We start from the raw sequence: 17924 nt of genomic DNA on the forward strand, positions 1-17924 counted from the left end.
TAAATCCCAATAGTGAAAGCTTATTATTATTATTAGAACACATTAAATGTTATCTGGTCAATTGGACCACACACTGATGCTATAAATTTTGGCTCTCTTAATTTTCTCATCCACAGTCCTATCTTTATTTTATGCCTCCTCTGCCCAAAGGGCTTTATTGCCTTGGAAATTACTGGGAGCTAGCTTTATTTTTTAAATGAGGTGAATAGCCTGATTGTAGTATTCAGTGACTTAGATTCCTATGCACATTGGACAAACTATTAGGTGTACAAAGCACTAATCAGGTGAGTCTTTAAAATAATGACCCAGTTATTTATGTTGTAAACTTCTACTGATGGCTCCTGGAAGACAACTGGAAGTCAGGGGAGCCATCAAGTAAAGACTGATGCAATAGCATTAACCTGGCATCAAATGGATAATGGATTGGGAGGTTGATGGGGTCAAAGGTCACTAGGTGATATGGTTTAGAGAATAGACACAGAGGGTAAAAACACAGGTATGGTCACAGAAAGGCAAAAAGCAGGGTCAGAGGAATGACAAATGTGAGGAAGAAAAACAAAGTCATCAGAATTGACAAAGGGAACCTTAAGTGTGAGCCCAAAATATCCAGATATTGAGGGAAGCATCTAATGTTGCTATTTAGATTTGGTTTATATGTGTCAGTTTTGAGATACTATGAAACTAATGGTGTTACCTAAAATGCAACCAAATCTTGGTAATATCATCTATAATTTTAAAAAATATCTACTTTATTCATAAGTCCTTTCTTCATAAGTCTCTTCTTAAGACTTCTTTAAAATAAATTCCTCTTCCTTTTTACCCTTCCTAAATATGAGGGTGCTACTAAATATTGCTGAATATCTAAACTATGCTGGGAATGGAATGAAGTGAGCATGCATGATCATAATGAGTATAATTCAATGAATAACATACATACGTATACAAGTGAAAAGCTTGGGTGAGAGAGAAAGCATGAGAGACAGAGACAGCAGGAAAGACAGAGTAAAAGTGAAAGAAAATGAGAGAAGGAAGGAAGAAAGAAAGGAAGGGAGGCAGACACAGAGCAAAACAAAAAAGTGAGAGAGAAGCAGATTGAGAGTGAGCTAGGGAAAGAGAAAAGGAGAGAGTGTGAAGGAGAAAGAAAGGGATAGGGAGATGGACAGAGAGGGGGATAGAGAGAGAAAGAGAAATGAACAAAGAAGAAAGAGTGAAATAGAGATACACAGAAACATAGACAAAGGATTACATACACAGATAGACCCACATGGAGAGATACAGACACACAAGCATAAGCAGGTGCAAAATAAGACACCTTCACACAGAGACAGAGCCACACAGATAAAGACAGAGATGCATGCACAGAGACAGAGCCACACAGATAAAGACAGAGATGCATGCACAGAGAAATTCTCTGTCATATGCATGGACACACACACACACAAAGTGAGACAGAGACACAGAGAAAACAGTACAAACTAGGCCCAGAAACATACACAAAGAAGATACAGAAGTGCCCACACACAGGGACACACAAATAAGGAGACACTTAGAATTGCACACAGAAGCAAAAGTACTGAGATACACAGAAAAGACACATGCAGAGAGCCATTTGAGAGAGAGAGAGAGAGAGAGAGAGAGAGAGAGAGAGAGAGAGAGAGAGAGAGAGAAACAGGTCAGGAACAAAAGCTGTTTGCAGCATATTAGGAAAAGCAAAGGTGGCAGACATGTATGAGCCCCCAAATCCAGGTTATTGTGTTAGTTCATTTCAATCATCAGAGTCACTGTATAAAATAATCATTATTTCCATTTGGTAAATTGAGATAATGAAGTTCAGGTCCAAGGGCACATATCATAAAGAGACAGAATTTGAACTACATAAGCATATGCTCTATGAGGGCAGGGATGGATGCCTGTTCTGTGCTTGGCTGCACTGCAGTGCCTATGATAGTGCCCACTGTAATGCCTGCAATAGGGCCTGGTGCATAAGAGGGGTTCACAGCACATATGTGGAAAAAAGGAAAGGAGGGGAAAAGAAAGGAAACCAATTCCAAAATGCTTCAAAACCCATGTTCTATTTTTCTAACCCTGTCCTCATGGTTTCAGTAATAGAAAGCCATCAATACTAGTAGTTTTGCCCTTAGTGAATCTCAAAAAGCAAATTGAATCTTTCAGCAGTTTTAATGTTGAATACAGTCTGCACATCCACATATTGTAAGCTACTCCCAATAAACAGATAATAGTCATTTCACCTTCACCCATTTACAATTCCTTTTAAAATGTAAAAAAGAATTTTCTGAAAGGGTCAGAGCATTTAACACAGAGAAATTCTAAGGTCTTGGATTTCAATAGACATTTGTTTCCCTCTGGCTTTCAGTACCATGTCTCAGCTTGATATGATGATACCAGCAAAGGAGTCACATACACCAAACCAAGGCCTGCTTTCTTCAAAAGGCTCTTTGGGAGCTTTTTACTCTCAGAAGTACAAGCAGAACTGCAATGCAATGAGACAGGGACTGAATACAAGTTTCTTCCTACCAGATCAACATTTCCATCCTAGAAACAAAGCCTCTTTCTTCCAACACATGGGCTGGATTCCTGAGAATCCCAAATACACACAGGATGAATAGCCTCTTTTAATACCCAAGAAAAGTGACCTTCCAAGTAGTACACACCTATGTTCCCAGAGACCTAGGTAGCTGAGGCAGCAGAATCACAAGTTCAAGGGCAGCCTCAGCAACAACTTAGCCAGACCTTCAGTAATTTAGCAAGACCCTAACTCAAAATTTAAAAAAAAAAAAAAGATTGTAGCTGAATCACCTGTACAGACACAAAAACAAAACAAAACAGGAAACAACCTCCATAGGTTTAAATACAGGCAATTTTGTATCAACCTTAAGTTTTTAGAATGTTTGAGAAGAGAATACTAACAGATGGAATTGATGGAAAAGAAACACAAATTCATCATGAAAGCAAAAAGGTAAATTATTCGACCATCTCTGCATAACCAAGAAGAATCGGTTCCTTTGGCTTTTTGTACACCTACTGCTGCTGCGAACCATTGTAAAGAGGCATCTAATGTTTATACTGAAGGAACTTTGGTAACTGAAATTTTGAATTAAAAAAAAAATGGCGGTGGATAAAGGCTGCCAGTCAGGGAAAGCCAGTCTTAAGAAGCTTTAATGGAAATCCATGTAAACACTCAATTCAGACTGAGACTTTTGACTGCAGGTAAATCTCTTTTAGAATCTACTATTTATGTGGATATTGTCAACAAAACTGGATTTATTTTGAAAACCCCTGGTGCTGCTTTCTTTTATTTAAAGATTCCTTTGAAATAAGTGCATGTGAGGTTTCAAACAATGGCTTATGAGATGCTTAGTTTTAGTTCTCTTAGGTGAGACCCTATCCGTTTGTTCACTCTGGCCCTACCAGAATCCACTGCTGAGCTGGCTACACAGTAGATACTCCCTTCACCTCGAGAAATGCTCATTGAAAGGAACAGTAGACAGCAAAAAAGCAAGATCTCCTCGAATGGATGTGTCAGAACAAATGACTTTCTCCTTTTTCTAATCTTTAATGCCAAGAACTGCCTGTACTTGTTTTTGTGTGGAATCAACAAAAGCAGATTAGGTAATGCAAAGCTTCTTTCCTTAAAAACAAAAAAAAATTATCAAGTTTTCCTTTGGGCAAAGCTATATTTATCTCCATTTTCTCCTCTTTCATGAAAATTATCTTTTATGCAAAAAAGATTTATTAAGAATTAAAATTAGAAATTAAAATAAAATCGATTAAAGACAACCAGGAATTCTTTTTCAGTTCTTAATTCCCTTAAATTATCTGCAGCTGAAATATTTTCCTAAAACTAGTGCAATACAAATTCAGAGAGATTAAAAAAGATGTATCAGTTCATTAAAAATTCAAAGGAAAGCACCCTGAGAAAAGATTTTTAGCCAATATGACACACTATTAATACCTTTATTATGTAAAGTGAAACTTCAAACAGATATAAAACATTCTGTGCCCAAAAGATAAGTGGGTAAAAGACTCAGAAGAGACTTTTAGAAAAGATAACAGAGATAGAAAGCTATCTGCTTTGTAAGCTAAACAGAGAAAAATAATACATTCTTCTTTTTAGTCTAAAAAATATAAATGACATTAAGTAATCATTTTCCCAATTAAAAAAAAAAACTTAAATGTCCTTTGAGAAGCCTGAAGTAACTGGGTTTCATCTACAATATTCAAAAGTGTCGGCATGGAGACTGGCCTGCTTGCGCTCCTCTGCTCTGATTTTCAGAGACTTTTTAGGCGGCTTCAAGGACTTCTAGTTCTCCATGAAGCACAAGAGAAAGCCCACGGATTTTAATAGTACCCAGTACTAACAAAGAACTGTGTAATAGGCATACTCCCGTGTGGTGAATGGGATTCTAAATCACTTTGCCCACCTTGAACAGAAATCTTGGAATATTCCAGAAAAATCAGAAAAATTACACATACCCTTTAACTATTTACTTTCATTCCTGAGGCTCTGTACTGGCTAAATTGCACAATGACACTAACTACAGCATTAGGTTGGTAAAATTTTAGAAAAAAATTTTTAAATTTATTAATTATTTATTAATACTTAGCTCAACAAATTACCTTAGAAGAGCTGATGTTGCTATTAAGAGGTTAGAGAGGCAATCAGAATGGCTGGGTGATGATTAAGAAAGAAGAGTGTCATCAGTTAGAACCTATGTCTTGTATTATTTATAGTAATGAAACACCATTGAAAGTGGCTTTAATCTTACTGGAAGACATTGATTAAACTAGCAGATTTCACATTACCAAAGAATACACTGAACACTAGGAGGGAAAATATATGAAGCTAGGGTATTATTGTTCTAGTGGGTGGGACACTTCAGGTGAGACCACATCCTTATCTAAAGAAAAGCATTCTTGAAGAGAGAAACGTTCAAAAACCACAAAAATTTTCTCTGGAACTTTATGACGTAGCTATGGATATGTGGTGTCTATAGTAATTTGGAAAATTTCTAACCAAGATAAAGAAAGAAAGAAGAAGATAGAAAAGAAAGAAGAACATGGCTTCTCTTGCCCCAAAGAGGAGGTCAGGAGACAGACTGGAGGTCTCTTCGTGGGAAACTGCAAGCTCAAAATGAAAAGCATTTTCTTAAGTCAGATTAACTAGCCAATTTCATGGTCTTCTCTGTATTTGTCTCCTCTGTGTAACCCCATATCTTTAATAAAGCCTTGCTTAAATGCCTCCAGTATAATATCAGCTATGTTGTGAATAATTAGTGAAAGAATTATGTGTCCATATTTTAACCAGAGGAAATGAGAAAAGATATCCCAGTCCACCAACTCTGCAGGAAGCAGGTGTGATGGTGGCAAAGATGGTGACAGCCCCAACCTAGAAAGGTATATCTCAAAGGCCAAGATCCTGCTGTCCTGCCCCACCTGTGGAATGGGGAGGCATCCTCCACTGCCATTCTTGAAGACAATAATGTCAATTTGATAAAGGAGGACAGTTAGTTGTAGCCTTGGGAATGTTTAGAAAAATAGAAAGTTAAAAAGTAAGTATTTGGAAAGATAAATGAGACTAGAAAAAGGAAAATATCTTCCTAGGGCAAAAAAAGCAAACAAATCCAATAAAGACAAACTTCAAGCTCTTGCAGCACTCTCTGTGTGTCTATTTTTTAGGTGGTGGTGATTGATCAAAAGAATATGGAAATGACTGCCTTAGGTGGAGAAAAAAAGCAAGAATCAGAGCAAAATTTATCTGTAAAGTAAAGCAAAACTAAAATATATCCTAATATAATCATGTAGTCAAAAGAAAAACGTAGAAAAAGCAAACATAATCAGTGCCATTATTTTTTTTTAAGAACAACATTTAAAAGATTTATCTATTTTATACTTGGAATACCTGATTTCTGTAAACATATCATACATCTAATTTTATAATAGATACTTGAACTAGCCTAAACTCCAGTGCACTGAATCATGGATGTGTTCTGTTTTGCTATAATACAGGCACATTAGTATTTTTCTGGATATATCTCTTATTATTTTCTCTATTTTATATTTATTTTATCTTGGTATATTGCACACATTTTTCTATTTCAGCTAAACTAGTTCTGGAAGAATGTGGAGTATAAACAAAAAATACAAATTACCTTTTCTATACATACACTTGTTCTTTCTGAAATAACTTAAGTTCTCTAATGGTAAGTTGTCATACCTTAGGTTGTTTGCAAAGATAGCGACATAGTTCTCCGATATACTGAAACACGGTCACATTATACTTCTTGCAATCATTCCAAAATTGACTTGCTGAGAATTTCTTCTTTAACACACAAGTGGCACCTATGAGAAAAGGTAAAAACAGGGACTGGGGAAAAACTTCAAGGATATAATTAATATAAAACCAAATGGCATTTCTCTGTCTAAACATGTTTGTTCACTTCTGAGGCTTTTACAATTCATCTCTAATCATTTATATCAGATTCATTTTAAAAACATTGATTTTATAGTTCAGTGACTCTTTTTAAAATATCCATACAGTGGTTATATATTTGATGGCAAATATTTTTGCTTTTATATTTATATATGATATATATATATATATCTTTTGAAAATCATATTTATATACACATATATACATCCTACCTACCTACCTACCTACACACACACACACACACACACACACACACGATGAAAGCAACAGTCAAAATAAGTAGAACAGCTACAAGAATTAAAGCATAACTGTATATATGTCTTTTTTTTAAGAGAGAGAGAGAATTTTTAATATTTCTTTTTCTTTTTTTTTAGTTTTCGGTGGACACATCTTTGTTTGTATGTGGTGCTGAGGATCGAATGGGGGCTGCACACATGCCAGGCGAGCACGCTACCGCTTGAGCCACATCCCCAGCCCAAATATATATGTCTTTATAGAGACAGAGAATATTCACTTATGTTTGACCTTGATTACATACCTACTTTTATTTTAAAAAACTTAATGCAGATTCAATGTATCTTGAATGTATCTTAAGGTCACGATGTAATAAGGTAGAGTGAACAAAATAGCACCAACAAAAAAGTTCATTAATAAATAAAACCCTAATATTAACAGCCTGATTTTTAACAAAGAGCCTTAATTTTTAAATTGGAATATAATTCACATGCCATATAATTCACAATTGAAAGTGTATAATTCAGTTTTTTTTAGTATGGTCAGAAAGTTGTAACCATCACCACTAATTCCAGAACACCTTCATCATTCCCCAAAATATTTCACACCCATTAGTAGTCATTCTGTTGTCCCAATTTCCCTCACTCTAGACAACAGTTTATATATTTTATGACTCTAATTTTGGATATTTCAGATATGTGAAATAATATAAAATTTGACATTTTGTGTCAAATTCCTTTTTTCTGAACATAATATTTTCGAGGTTTATCTATATTGTAGCATGTTTTAGTACTTTATTTTTTCTTTAAGTCTGCCTTTAATTCTCTGAGCGTTCTCTCATACTGATTATTGATAGTAATTTGGGAAGTTTCTGGCACCTCATTTTGATTGCTATGTGAAGTCATGTTTTTTTTTTTTTAGTTGTAGATGGACACAATACCTTTATTTTATTTGTTTATTTTTATATGGTGTCAGGAATCGAACCCAGTGCCTCACACAAGCTAGGCAAGCACTCTACCACTGAGCCACAACCCCAGCCCGAAGTTGTTGGGCTTTAGTTATTTGTTCAGTTCTTCCTAACTTGGCTTTATATGTGACCATCCAAACTATAAGCAGGCTGCTTATTTTCTCTAAATTTTTTACTTCTGTTATTTCAGCATATCTAGGCTTATCAAGAATCTGCTATTGGTGTGTTGTCACTGTTACAGCACTAAAGGGTGATCCAAGCCCAGGTTTGTTCCAAATCCATACATGATATATTTTTCAGAAAAAAAAAAATAGAGGGTACCTAGAAGGTGAGGTAAATCCCAACAAGCCTGTTTCTGGGGCCAGAATAGGCCCAGTCACATGTGGTCAGGCAGTATAGAATTCTGCTCATCTTGGGGCAGATAAAACCATGGATGGACTAACCCCATGTTCCTATGCCATGCATGTGGCTACAAAGGCCACCAAGATTTGTCACATTCTGAGCCCACAGTCCAAGACCAGCATTTCAAGAAGAAAGGGCCATGGTCCATACTGCTATGGGATGTCTATTGCTGGAGTGTAATCACAGACCAAGACCTCAGTGATCAGTCACAGATGATTCTGACTGGAATCCAGTAAACCAGAGCAGCATGTCTTCCCCTGGCACATATACTGTTCCAGGAGCTTTATCCACAGGCAGGCCATGGGTGGAGACTGTTAGAATCTGCCCATACTGTTAGGTTTCATCAGTCTGTTATGCATGTTTTTCTTTTTGTTATATTAAAAACTGGCACTATGGTCTGTCAATGAGTTTCCTTAGCTCTTGTGAAGATAGGTTGTTGTGTGTTTAGCTGTTCAATTTTGTGTGTCTGTGGGGAAACAATCACCAGAGAATTTTACTCAGCTGCTGTCTTGTTCCAGCTCCTACAATCCAGTTTTGACAACAATGCATGTCACACATAAATATTCATACGTATACAGAAAAAATTAATGTATTTAATCTTTATTTATGGAAAGTATTGATTATATTCTAAATATGCTAATTTAAATAATTATTTATGTAATATTTTAGACATATGCAAGTAGTAATGAATGATTAGTAGGTATTATTTTAGGGCTAGTAAAGAACACGTAATCTTGTATGTTTATGAATGGGAGCTACTCAGTCTCAAGCTCTACTGGCTGACTTCCTGGGTGTTTAGTATGGAGTGTTTGCAAAAATGATCTCAACAATTCCTTCTCCACCCTTACCTTCGTAATGTGAATTTGCTTTTCTGCCCTTGAAGAGGTGGGCTCTATCTTTCCCACACTTTGAATATTGAATTGGGGCTTTCTTTGATCAATAGAATGTGAATAAAATATTCTCTTTGACTCCCACACCCCCCACCCCTTGAAATACTAGAACCACCATTTAAGGAATCTGGGGGAAGACCATTAGGGAATGAGCAATCATAATGAGAAAGAAGCCCGATCAAGAGCTAGCTCCAACCACATGGACAAATCCCCCAGGACTTTGACTTTTCTACTTCAGAAATTACTCTATGTCATAATAAATATTATGTTATAAAAATATTATGGTTATTTAATTATTCTTATAATTATATAACAGACATGTAATCACTCTGAATTCTACTGAGAACTTTAAATTATAGTGAACACAAGTTCTAACTATTAGATATTTTGAAAACTTATTAAAAAAAAAAAAACTTACCCAACTCAACACATCCACAAATTCCCAGGAGAGATCCTGAGCTATGATACAAAGGAAGGGTGATATAAACAATGTCATCAGCTGTACAACTGAAAGCCCACAATCCAGCAGAACCCTTTAAAGCCTGCAAGTGACTAATCACAGCTGCTTTTGGTAGACCTGGAAGACAAGAAAAAAAAAAAGATATGCATATAATTTACTTTCTTTTTCTACAAGTTAACCCCGACTCGACTTTGGACATAAATAGAATCATATAATATTTGACTATCTTAGTTCATTTGGGCTACTATAATAAAATACCATAAGCTATAGAATTTATAAACAACAGACATTCATATCTGGTATACACACACACACACACACATTGTGAAGCTGAAGCACTCTAAAGAAGCCACTTCTACATTAAAGATACTGCAGACTGCTGGACCTCTGCTAAGTAAAATATCATGGTTATATAGAGATGCAATATTGAAGATAGATAGCCAAAATCATCTTAGGCTCTTTAGAAAAATAGCCATTGATTTTTAATCTTTACTTGTGACTTAACATTATCATATCTATTAGGTAAAATCTTGGGATATCATGTTAAATTTAACTGATCTCCAGCCTTCACTAACCCTATAGCTAAGAATGTTATGAGACAACATCTGAAACCTACAGAAGATATTTTCACACCTTGTAGTAGCCTGCCTACCTAATGCCTCCTCCAATGTATCTGTTGAATGCATTTATTTATAATTTTTGTCCATAAATGTTCATGTAACGTGTTTTTTGTTTTGTTTTGTTTTGTTTTTGTACTGGGGATTGAACCCAGGGAGGGACGCTTAACCACTGAGCCACATCCCTAGCCCTTTTTTTGTATTTTATTTAGAGACAGGGTCTTGCTGATTTGCTTAGGGCCTCACTGAGTTAGTTGCTTAGGACCTCACTAAGTTGTTGAGGCTGGCTTTAAACCTATGATCCTCCTGCCTCAACTTCCCAAGCTGCTGGGATTACAGACATGCATCACCACATCCAGCCGTGTAATCTTCTTTATGGCAGAATTTGTCACGTAGAGTAACTTGAATCTGTGTTCCCAGGCCATGGTCACCATATTTGATTCAGAATAAAGTGTTTTTTATTCCTTATTAAAGCTGAGTTGTTATTTAATGTCATATGCACACACATATTAATGTGATATATACACATACATAACTGACATAAAATAACAACTCTGATATATACATATATGTGAAAGAATATATATGTATTTGTGTGTATATATGAAAGAATATGTGTGTATATATATGTGTGTATGTGTGTGTGTGTGTGTCCTATGCCATGAAAGAAGTCCTATGCCAGTGTGAACTATATAAAAAATTGAGACAAAATACATCAAAGTGTTGTATATGCTTTATAAAAGGGGCCAGGAAAGTGTGAATTATTTCATAATTAATTTCTAGAATCGTATAGAATCTTATATCTGTATAGAAAGACCAAACTTCAAAATTATATAGTTTGAGATACTGTAATTTTCAAGGACCCATATCTGCTATAAAACTTAAAAAAAAAAAACCTCTAAAGATGAGGCAAATAACAATACAAATCTAAATTATACATGAGGTAGAAGTTTTCTAGAGAACAATTCAGCTCCAAGTAGGAGTCTTTCATTCTGTCACATTTAACCCATCCTACAACGTGATCATCATAGCATATCAGATTCCATTGTAAACAATGGTGAAGCTTTTCCATACATTCATTAACCAAACATAGCTTTCCTTTCCTCTCTAGTTTTCTTCCCTGGATCCCATGGCAACTCAACTTTTAAAATAATAACTTTTCACTTGGAAGCAGGTCAAGAAAAGAAGGACGTTCAATCCAGCTTTCTCCCACATGCTTATGTTACCCCATTAAAGCACTTTAGTAAATTTATTAGGCACGGTCCTTTTTGATTAAAATAAACTAAATTAGGTTGCTTAATTGTAAATGAATAATGGTAACATTAATCTGTTATAAATTGTACAAGGTATTTGATAGATTTTTTTGATAGAAACAATGGACATGAGCTTATGCAACATGTGGAAGTCATCAAGAGTTGATAGAGTTTAGAGCTTTAAAGGAAAAAAAAATACCAGAAGAATAAATTAAGTTTGATAAAACTAGATCTTACAGACCTACTTAAAATATTTAGAAAGTATCTTAACAATAAAGATCTCAAGAAGTCAAGCAGTACAGAAACATCAGTATTTATATCAATGTCCTTTCAAACTTGCATGTCCATTAAACCCTTTTGAAACCTTTATTGCATTTCTTTGAAAAAAAAATTCCTTGAGAAATAGTACATTGAATGGTCTCCAGAGTCTTTGGTTCTTCTAACCTTTGATGGTTTCATGATGTTGGAACTCTTAACATGTCCCTTAATTTGAATGGAGCACTGAGATGGGGCCAGGGAGAAAAGTGAGAATAGGGATGTGTCCAGTGATGGGGGATTAGAGGTAGATTAGGAAGGATAGAAAACACCAAGACAAATTCAATTCAGAAGCAGAGATGTTTTCTGCAATAATTTTGGAAATTGGGGAACAATAGTTAAAGAAAGATGGAATCCATAGGAAGGAGAAGGAGAAATGAAAGGAAATCTTTTGATGGTGATGGTTAACTGGTTCCAGGCATAGCACAACAGGCAGAAGCCTCATTTTCCTCCTGCTACTTATGGCAGTGGTTGAATGTATGATTGCTCTGTCAAGGCTTAGCCTCTCTTATAGGTTCTTGGGGCCACCTAATCAAGTCACCTAGTAAGACAGGACTAGAAGCTGATGAACATCAGGACAACCAGGATGGGATTGGAGGGGACAACAAGCTGTATTAAGGGTGATAGATCAGTGTGGTCAGTGACAGCACATTCAAGCTAAACTTAGGTGAAGCCTTGAAGACAGCTGAATTGCCCTCATGGAACCTCAGAAAAGCTCAGAGATATGGGAACCAGGTTCCTCAAGACTAAGAGACCAACATGGAACTATAAAAGGTAGCTTTATGAGAAGTAATATATAAGAAACAATTCTTCCTCCATCTTGGTAAAATATTAAGGTTTATTCTCTGGAGAAAAAAAAATATGGACTTCAGGAAGCATCAGGAAGAACAGAGGTTGATAGATAGGGGGATAAGAAAAGCATATAAGTACTTCTAACTCCTCTTTAACACTCAATTGGCTCTAGTCTTCAAGATTCCTACCTGAGGAATCTGAACATGTAAAAACTGAAAGACACTGATAATCATGGATCTTTCCAAAAATGTCCTTGACAATGAGACTAATTAGCAGATAAGTCCCACTCAGGCTCATGGAGAGTCTAGTCATAATTTTGTTTGTTTTGTGTGTGTGTGTTTTCCTGTCTGTATTTTAAAATATACATGGAAATTCTCTAGCATATAAGATAGAGGCTAATCAAAATATAAAAAAGATATTGGAGAAAGCAGATAAGGTAGAGAGGAGAAATTTTTAGAAAAGTATTTTTATTAATACTCTAAAAGAAATGATACAATAAAGTATTTAAAATACAAACATACAGTTCCAAACGAGAAATCTTCAGAGAACACAAGAGTTGGAAGATAAGTCTCTCAAAAAAATATCAAAAGGTAAGGAAAGGAAAATAGATAAAAAAAAGATTACGAAATTAATGAATTATTCCAGGAAGATCAATCTTCAAAAATGTAGGGTTCCAAAGATGAACGAGTGAAAAAATTAAACAAATGTAATAGAATAAGGAAATGGACAGAAAGAACAGAAGTAGGAAGAAAGAAAAGGAGATGTAGAATATTCATTTTTCAAATTAAAAAGTTCCTAGAACTGGGCTGGGGATGTGGCTCAAATGGTAGCGCACTTGCCTAGTATGCGTGAGGCACTGGATTTGATTCTCAGCACCACGTAAATGTAAAATAAAGATACTGTGTCCACCTGAAACTAAAGAAAATAAATATTTAAAAAGTTCCTAGAACTGTAGGACATGACTTCTTAGATTAAAATAGGCACACTAATTTCCAGAAAAAAATGGATAAATAAGACCAGTATATGTCACTGTGGTATTAAAGACCCATGAAGATTCATAAAAGATTCTAAAAATTCCAAGAAAGGAAAAGAAAAACTAAGATAAGTTACATAAGGATAAGAAAGCAGAAAGACTTCTTCAATATGTAGAGTGGAAGTCTAAAAATAATAGAGCATGACTTGGAGATCTCACTGAGATAAATTCCAACCTAGAATTCTATACGAACTATCATTCCTATCATTCAAGATAGATTTGACCAAATATGTACTATCTTTCCTATATCTAAAGGTAAGTTACCTCTTTGAGACAAGGGTGAGTACCATGAATTTGTTTAATATAATTGCTATTCAGTATCAATTTTTAGGCCTTGTCATAAGTTATTTGAAACCCAGTTGTACCCTGTCAGATTTAATGAACACTTTCTCCCTGCCTGTGATTGTGACATAAGACACTTGTTGTCCCTCATCTCACTGACTCAACACTCCAGGGTTACTGACCATGAAAAACCTAATGGTCAGCCCTGGAGTTATGTAAGAAAGTCCCTACCAAAAGGCAGCAAAGGTATGTCCATGGACCATAGAAAGAATGAGCCCCATGGTGCCCTCTCACTCCCTATCTTCAGGTTGAGTTCACTGCTGCCTCTGGACCTTCCACTGGCACCCCTAACCTCTGAAGGACCTGAGAATAATAAATTTCTTTTCTTTCATAAAATTTGTTTTCACCACTTCATGGTGTCTCACACACGGAAAACATCCCCCAATCAGGATCCCATTGAGTGTAAACTATCTTGGCCTGCAGCCAATCTCAACATAGAGACTTTAAGCTCCAAATATAAGAAAAGCATAGTCATAGTCATATAGCAAGCTAAGCAATCAAACAGACAAAAACAGTAATTACTTCCAGACTGAGGAGAGTTTTATAATTTTGTCAACAGGCCCAATACACCATAGTGTATTGAACTCTTGAAGAACAAAGCTGTTATGATCTGTCTATGTTCTGTAGGGTGGAGAAGTAAGGACTGTTTTGAAGACCAGACTCACTTTTGACTTTTCACAAGAAAATAAGTATAAAGACAAACTAGCTAGCACTTTTGGAAGTTATTAAAGAACATCATTTCCACAATTTTATTCTCTCTTTCAAAGTACAAAATCAGACTGAATTTTATGCTGACAGTCTAATACACATCAGCATTTTCCAGTTCATTTATCAAAGCTGTTCTAATCACAGTCAAGAAAGAGATTGCATTTAGGCATCAAATAGGTCATTAAAATAAAGAAAAACTTTTCTTATGCAATAGTGGTGCTTACAGTACTACCTTTACATAAGAAATTAGCAACAGAATATTTTAATATATGTAAATTGAATTCTAAATTATACATGTATATATACATATATGTGTGTATGTGTATATATATATAAATATATGTTATATGTATTTATATGTGTTTATTTATTTATATTTGGGTGGAGGTACCAGTGATTGAATTCAGGGGCACTCAACCACTGAGTCACATTCCTAGCCCTATTTTGTATTTTATTTAAAGACAGGGTCTCACTGAGTTGCTTAATGCTTCACTTTAGCTAAGACTGGCTTTTAACTCAAAATCCTCCTGCCTCAGCCTCCCGAACTGCTGGGATTACAGACATGCACCACCATGCCCTGCCTAAATCATCTTTAAATTAATCACAAAAGCTTATTTAGCTTGTAATCAATAATACTATTTATATTTCCTTAAAAAATCAAAATTAAGCATTTTTAAATTCTCAAGCAATTTATTATTCTTTTTTTCCTTCTTATCATTATTGCTTACTGCCTCCAGCCCCTGGAAAAAAAAAGCTTAAAATTTTGATATTTTTGTCTTTTTGATTATTTATCTTTTCCTAAACATTGGATACCCTCCAGATTTTGTTATTTACATTATATTTATTCTAGGAAAATTAGGAGAGCAGCTACTTGTGCTTAAATTGCAATTATCACTGGAATATGCTTAGGGTTTAAGATTTTCACAGAAATAGAACTGTTTTCAATTTAGTTAATGACTGCTTAAATACAGATGAATAATTGGGAACTATTTAAACTAATCTCTTCATATTAGATACCAGGAATCTGAGGATCAGAGAAGCTGGCAAAGGTCTTGCCATAAAAGCTAGCCAAGTATCTGACACTGAGCAACAGGCTGAGGAAGGTCTTCAGACATTCCAGTGCTTTTTATTCTATGAAACTAAGAAAATCTTTTCAAATGAGACCAAGGTCAATGAACATGTTATTTTCCAGTCAAAACAATGAACTTTTTGAAAGCCAAAGCAATTCATTTTTCATTCCTGTTTGCAAGTTCTGAGATCCAAGAACTTTAGGTCTTCTTGCATGCATGCTTTCTCAGGTGCGTAGACCTATATGTGGCTGAAAATACAATGCAATCCTCTTTAGCCTTAAAAATAATTGGAACATACCTGTTGTTCCGGAGGTAAAAATATATAGGCACGTGGACTTGAGGCTTGAGGCAACATGATGGCTGCGTGCCACAGGCTCCTCAGATGATGTGCTCAGTTTTTGTATGAGTGAAATCATCCCTTGGGGAACAGAATCTTTCATGCCCCAAACACTGACATTTTGGGGGATGTTGGGAAGGATCTCTTCTATAATGCCAAGCAAATCTAAAAAAACACAAAGGATTAGAATAAATAAACAAAACTTAAAAACCTCAAACCATTCACTGTGAGTTTACTTTTTTGTGTTGAAACAAAGATATAAAATGCTGACTTTCTTCTCATTTGGGATGAGTAATATCAGTGCCATGTTATGGTTCTGTTTCAACAGGACTACATGAAAGGGAAATCTGATTACCACTCGACTGAACAATGCAAAGTAGGCAAATTCAGATTGACTTCTGGAGATGTCATTATCAAAATTATGGATATTTTTCAATTTTTAAATAGAATTTAATACTCTGAATTCAGAATACTACACTAAACATTTTTTTTAAATGCAACTTAGTAGATGGTTATTCCCAAAAAAGTCATCTGTCTGTCACTGTGTAGTTCTACTATGGTGAAATATACTTGGGAAAAAATCCCCTGGCAGATGCAGAATCATAAGCTCATTGTGGCTTTAGAGTCAAAAGCTAAGTGAGGAGATTTAGAGATTCCTTTTTTTCTCAATGTAGCTAGAACTAAAGATAAGAGCCTTTAAAAGCAGAGGAGAAAAAGAATGCCTTCCAGCTAAAGCAATAAGACCCTCCATGCAGAGGAGGATGGGACAGTGGTAGGTGAGAGTGAGTTGAGAATAGAGTCTCCACAAGCAGCCCTGGGCAGAAAGAAGCCAAGAAGAAAGAAGGAAGAATAGAAAATCCCAAAGAACTAAAGACTTTGGACTCTGGTGAGATAAGGGTGTAGTTGATAGCCAATGTTTAGGAAAGAAAAAAAAATACTTTTCTCAGTTAGCATCTGCTGCTAAGATAAATAAAACAGCAACCATTAAGGTAGGAATACATTGAGTTATTCAGAAACATAAACCAGAGTTCATTAATTTGGCCATTAATGTAGGACAAGATGTCATCTACTCAGAAAAAAAGGTATTGATGGGAAAGCAGGAAGATAGAAGGTGGGAGTGGGTCCCTAAGGAGGAAATATTACATATCAAGGTACCTGATGGGATAAAGAAACAAAAAGCCATCATTCTTCCATAGTCCTTTGTATAACTGAGTATTGTCCCCTGCCCCCTAGGGTAGAGAGATCTACAACCACTTACATTCTTTATATTTCTTTTGTACTTAACAGTGCCTGACTTTAAAATGGACCTCTGATAGTAGAGTTCAACTGTTATATTCAACCTGGGCACTCCAATTTTATTTCCATATTCCTATAATATGTTATAATTTTCTAAAGTATACTGGACTTCTGAGTGACATGTTACTTATCTTAAAATCTACATTAATATTCTTGGGGTTATTAAAACATAATACTCACTGGTTTTTTAGAGTTAATGCAAGGAATGTCAAGCACTGTCAGCAACCCCCAGAAGAGCATTATGAAAGAGCATGGCCCTGTTCACACTTTTATTTTGAACATCCAGTTCTCTATTACTGTGAAAGTACATTTCCCTTGTTTTAAGCCACACAGATTGGGGAACTTCATTTTAGCTGCTCTAGTAGATAGCTACACCAAGGTCACAAGTTGGCAGACAACAGAATTGGTAATTTAACCATCTATTAACTCAAACCTATATTTATAGACCTCATAAAACCGGCAGTCATTAAAAAATAACACTATTAAATGTATAAGAGACTTCTATCAGAATGTTCAATACCTGCAAATATAGTTGTTACCTCTAAAGCATTATATATTTTCTAATTTTAAAAATAAAACTAAAAATAATCATAATCTACATTTGGCTTTGAATTTGAATTTGGAGTTCTGCATTACACATTTTCCTAGAATCATAAATCAGTACCTTGTTATGTGATAAAGTCGTTTGCCAGTTACTACTTAGTTCTATTATAATGCAATGCATTTGGGATTTACTCTCTCAAAATCTATAACTCAG

At 35.3% G+C, this 17924-nt stretch overlaps 1 protein-coding gene across 1 annotated transcript in view; it reads right to left on the reverse strand.

The window, feature by feature from the left end:
- The window catches only part of Slc27a6 (solute carrier family 27 member 6), a 55668-nt gene that overhangs the window by 26041 nt on the left and 11703 nt on the right, over positions 1 to 17924 (reverse strand). The window contains exons 3-5 of the mRNA XM_005324145.4: positions 15833 to 16036; positions 9363 to 9521; positions 6236 to 6360 (exon numbers count right to left, since the gene is read on the reverse strand). Coding sequence (XP_005324202.2) covers positions 6236 to 6360; positions 9363 to 9521; positions 15833 to 16036 — 488 coding nt within the window. The remainder of the gene's footprint in view (positions 1 to 6235; positions 6361 to 9362; positions 9522 to 15832; positions 16037 to 17924) is intronic.

This window comes from Ictidomys tridecemlineatus, chromosome 1 (genome assembly GCF_052094955.1).
Source record: "Ictidomys tridecemlineatus isolate mIctTri1 chromosome 1, mIctTri1.hap1, whole genome shotgun sequence".
Classification (NCBI taxonomy): Eukaryota; Metazoa; Chordata; class Mammalia; order Rodentia; family Sciuridae; genus Ictidomys; species Ictidomys tridecemlineatus.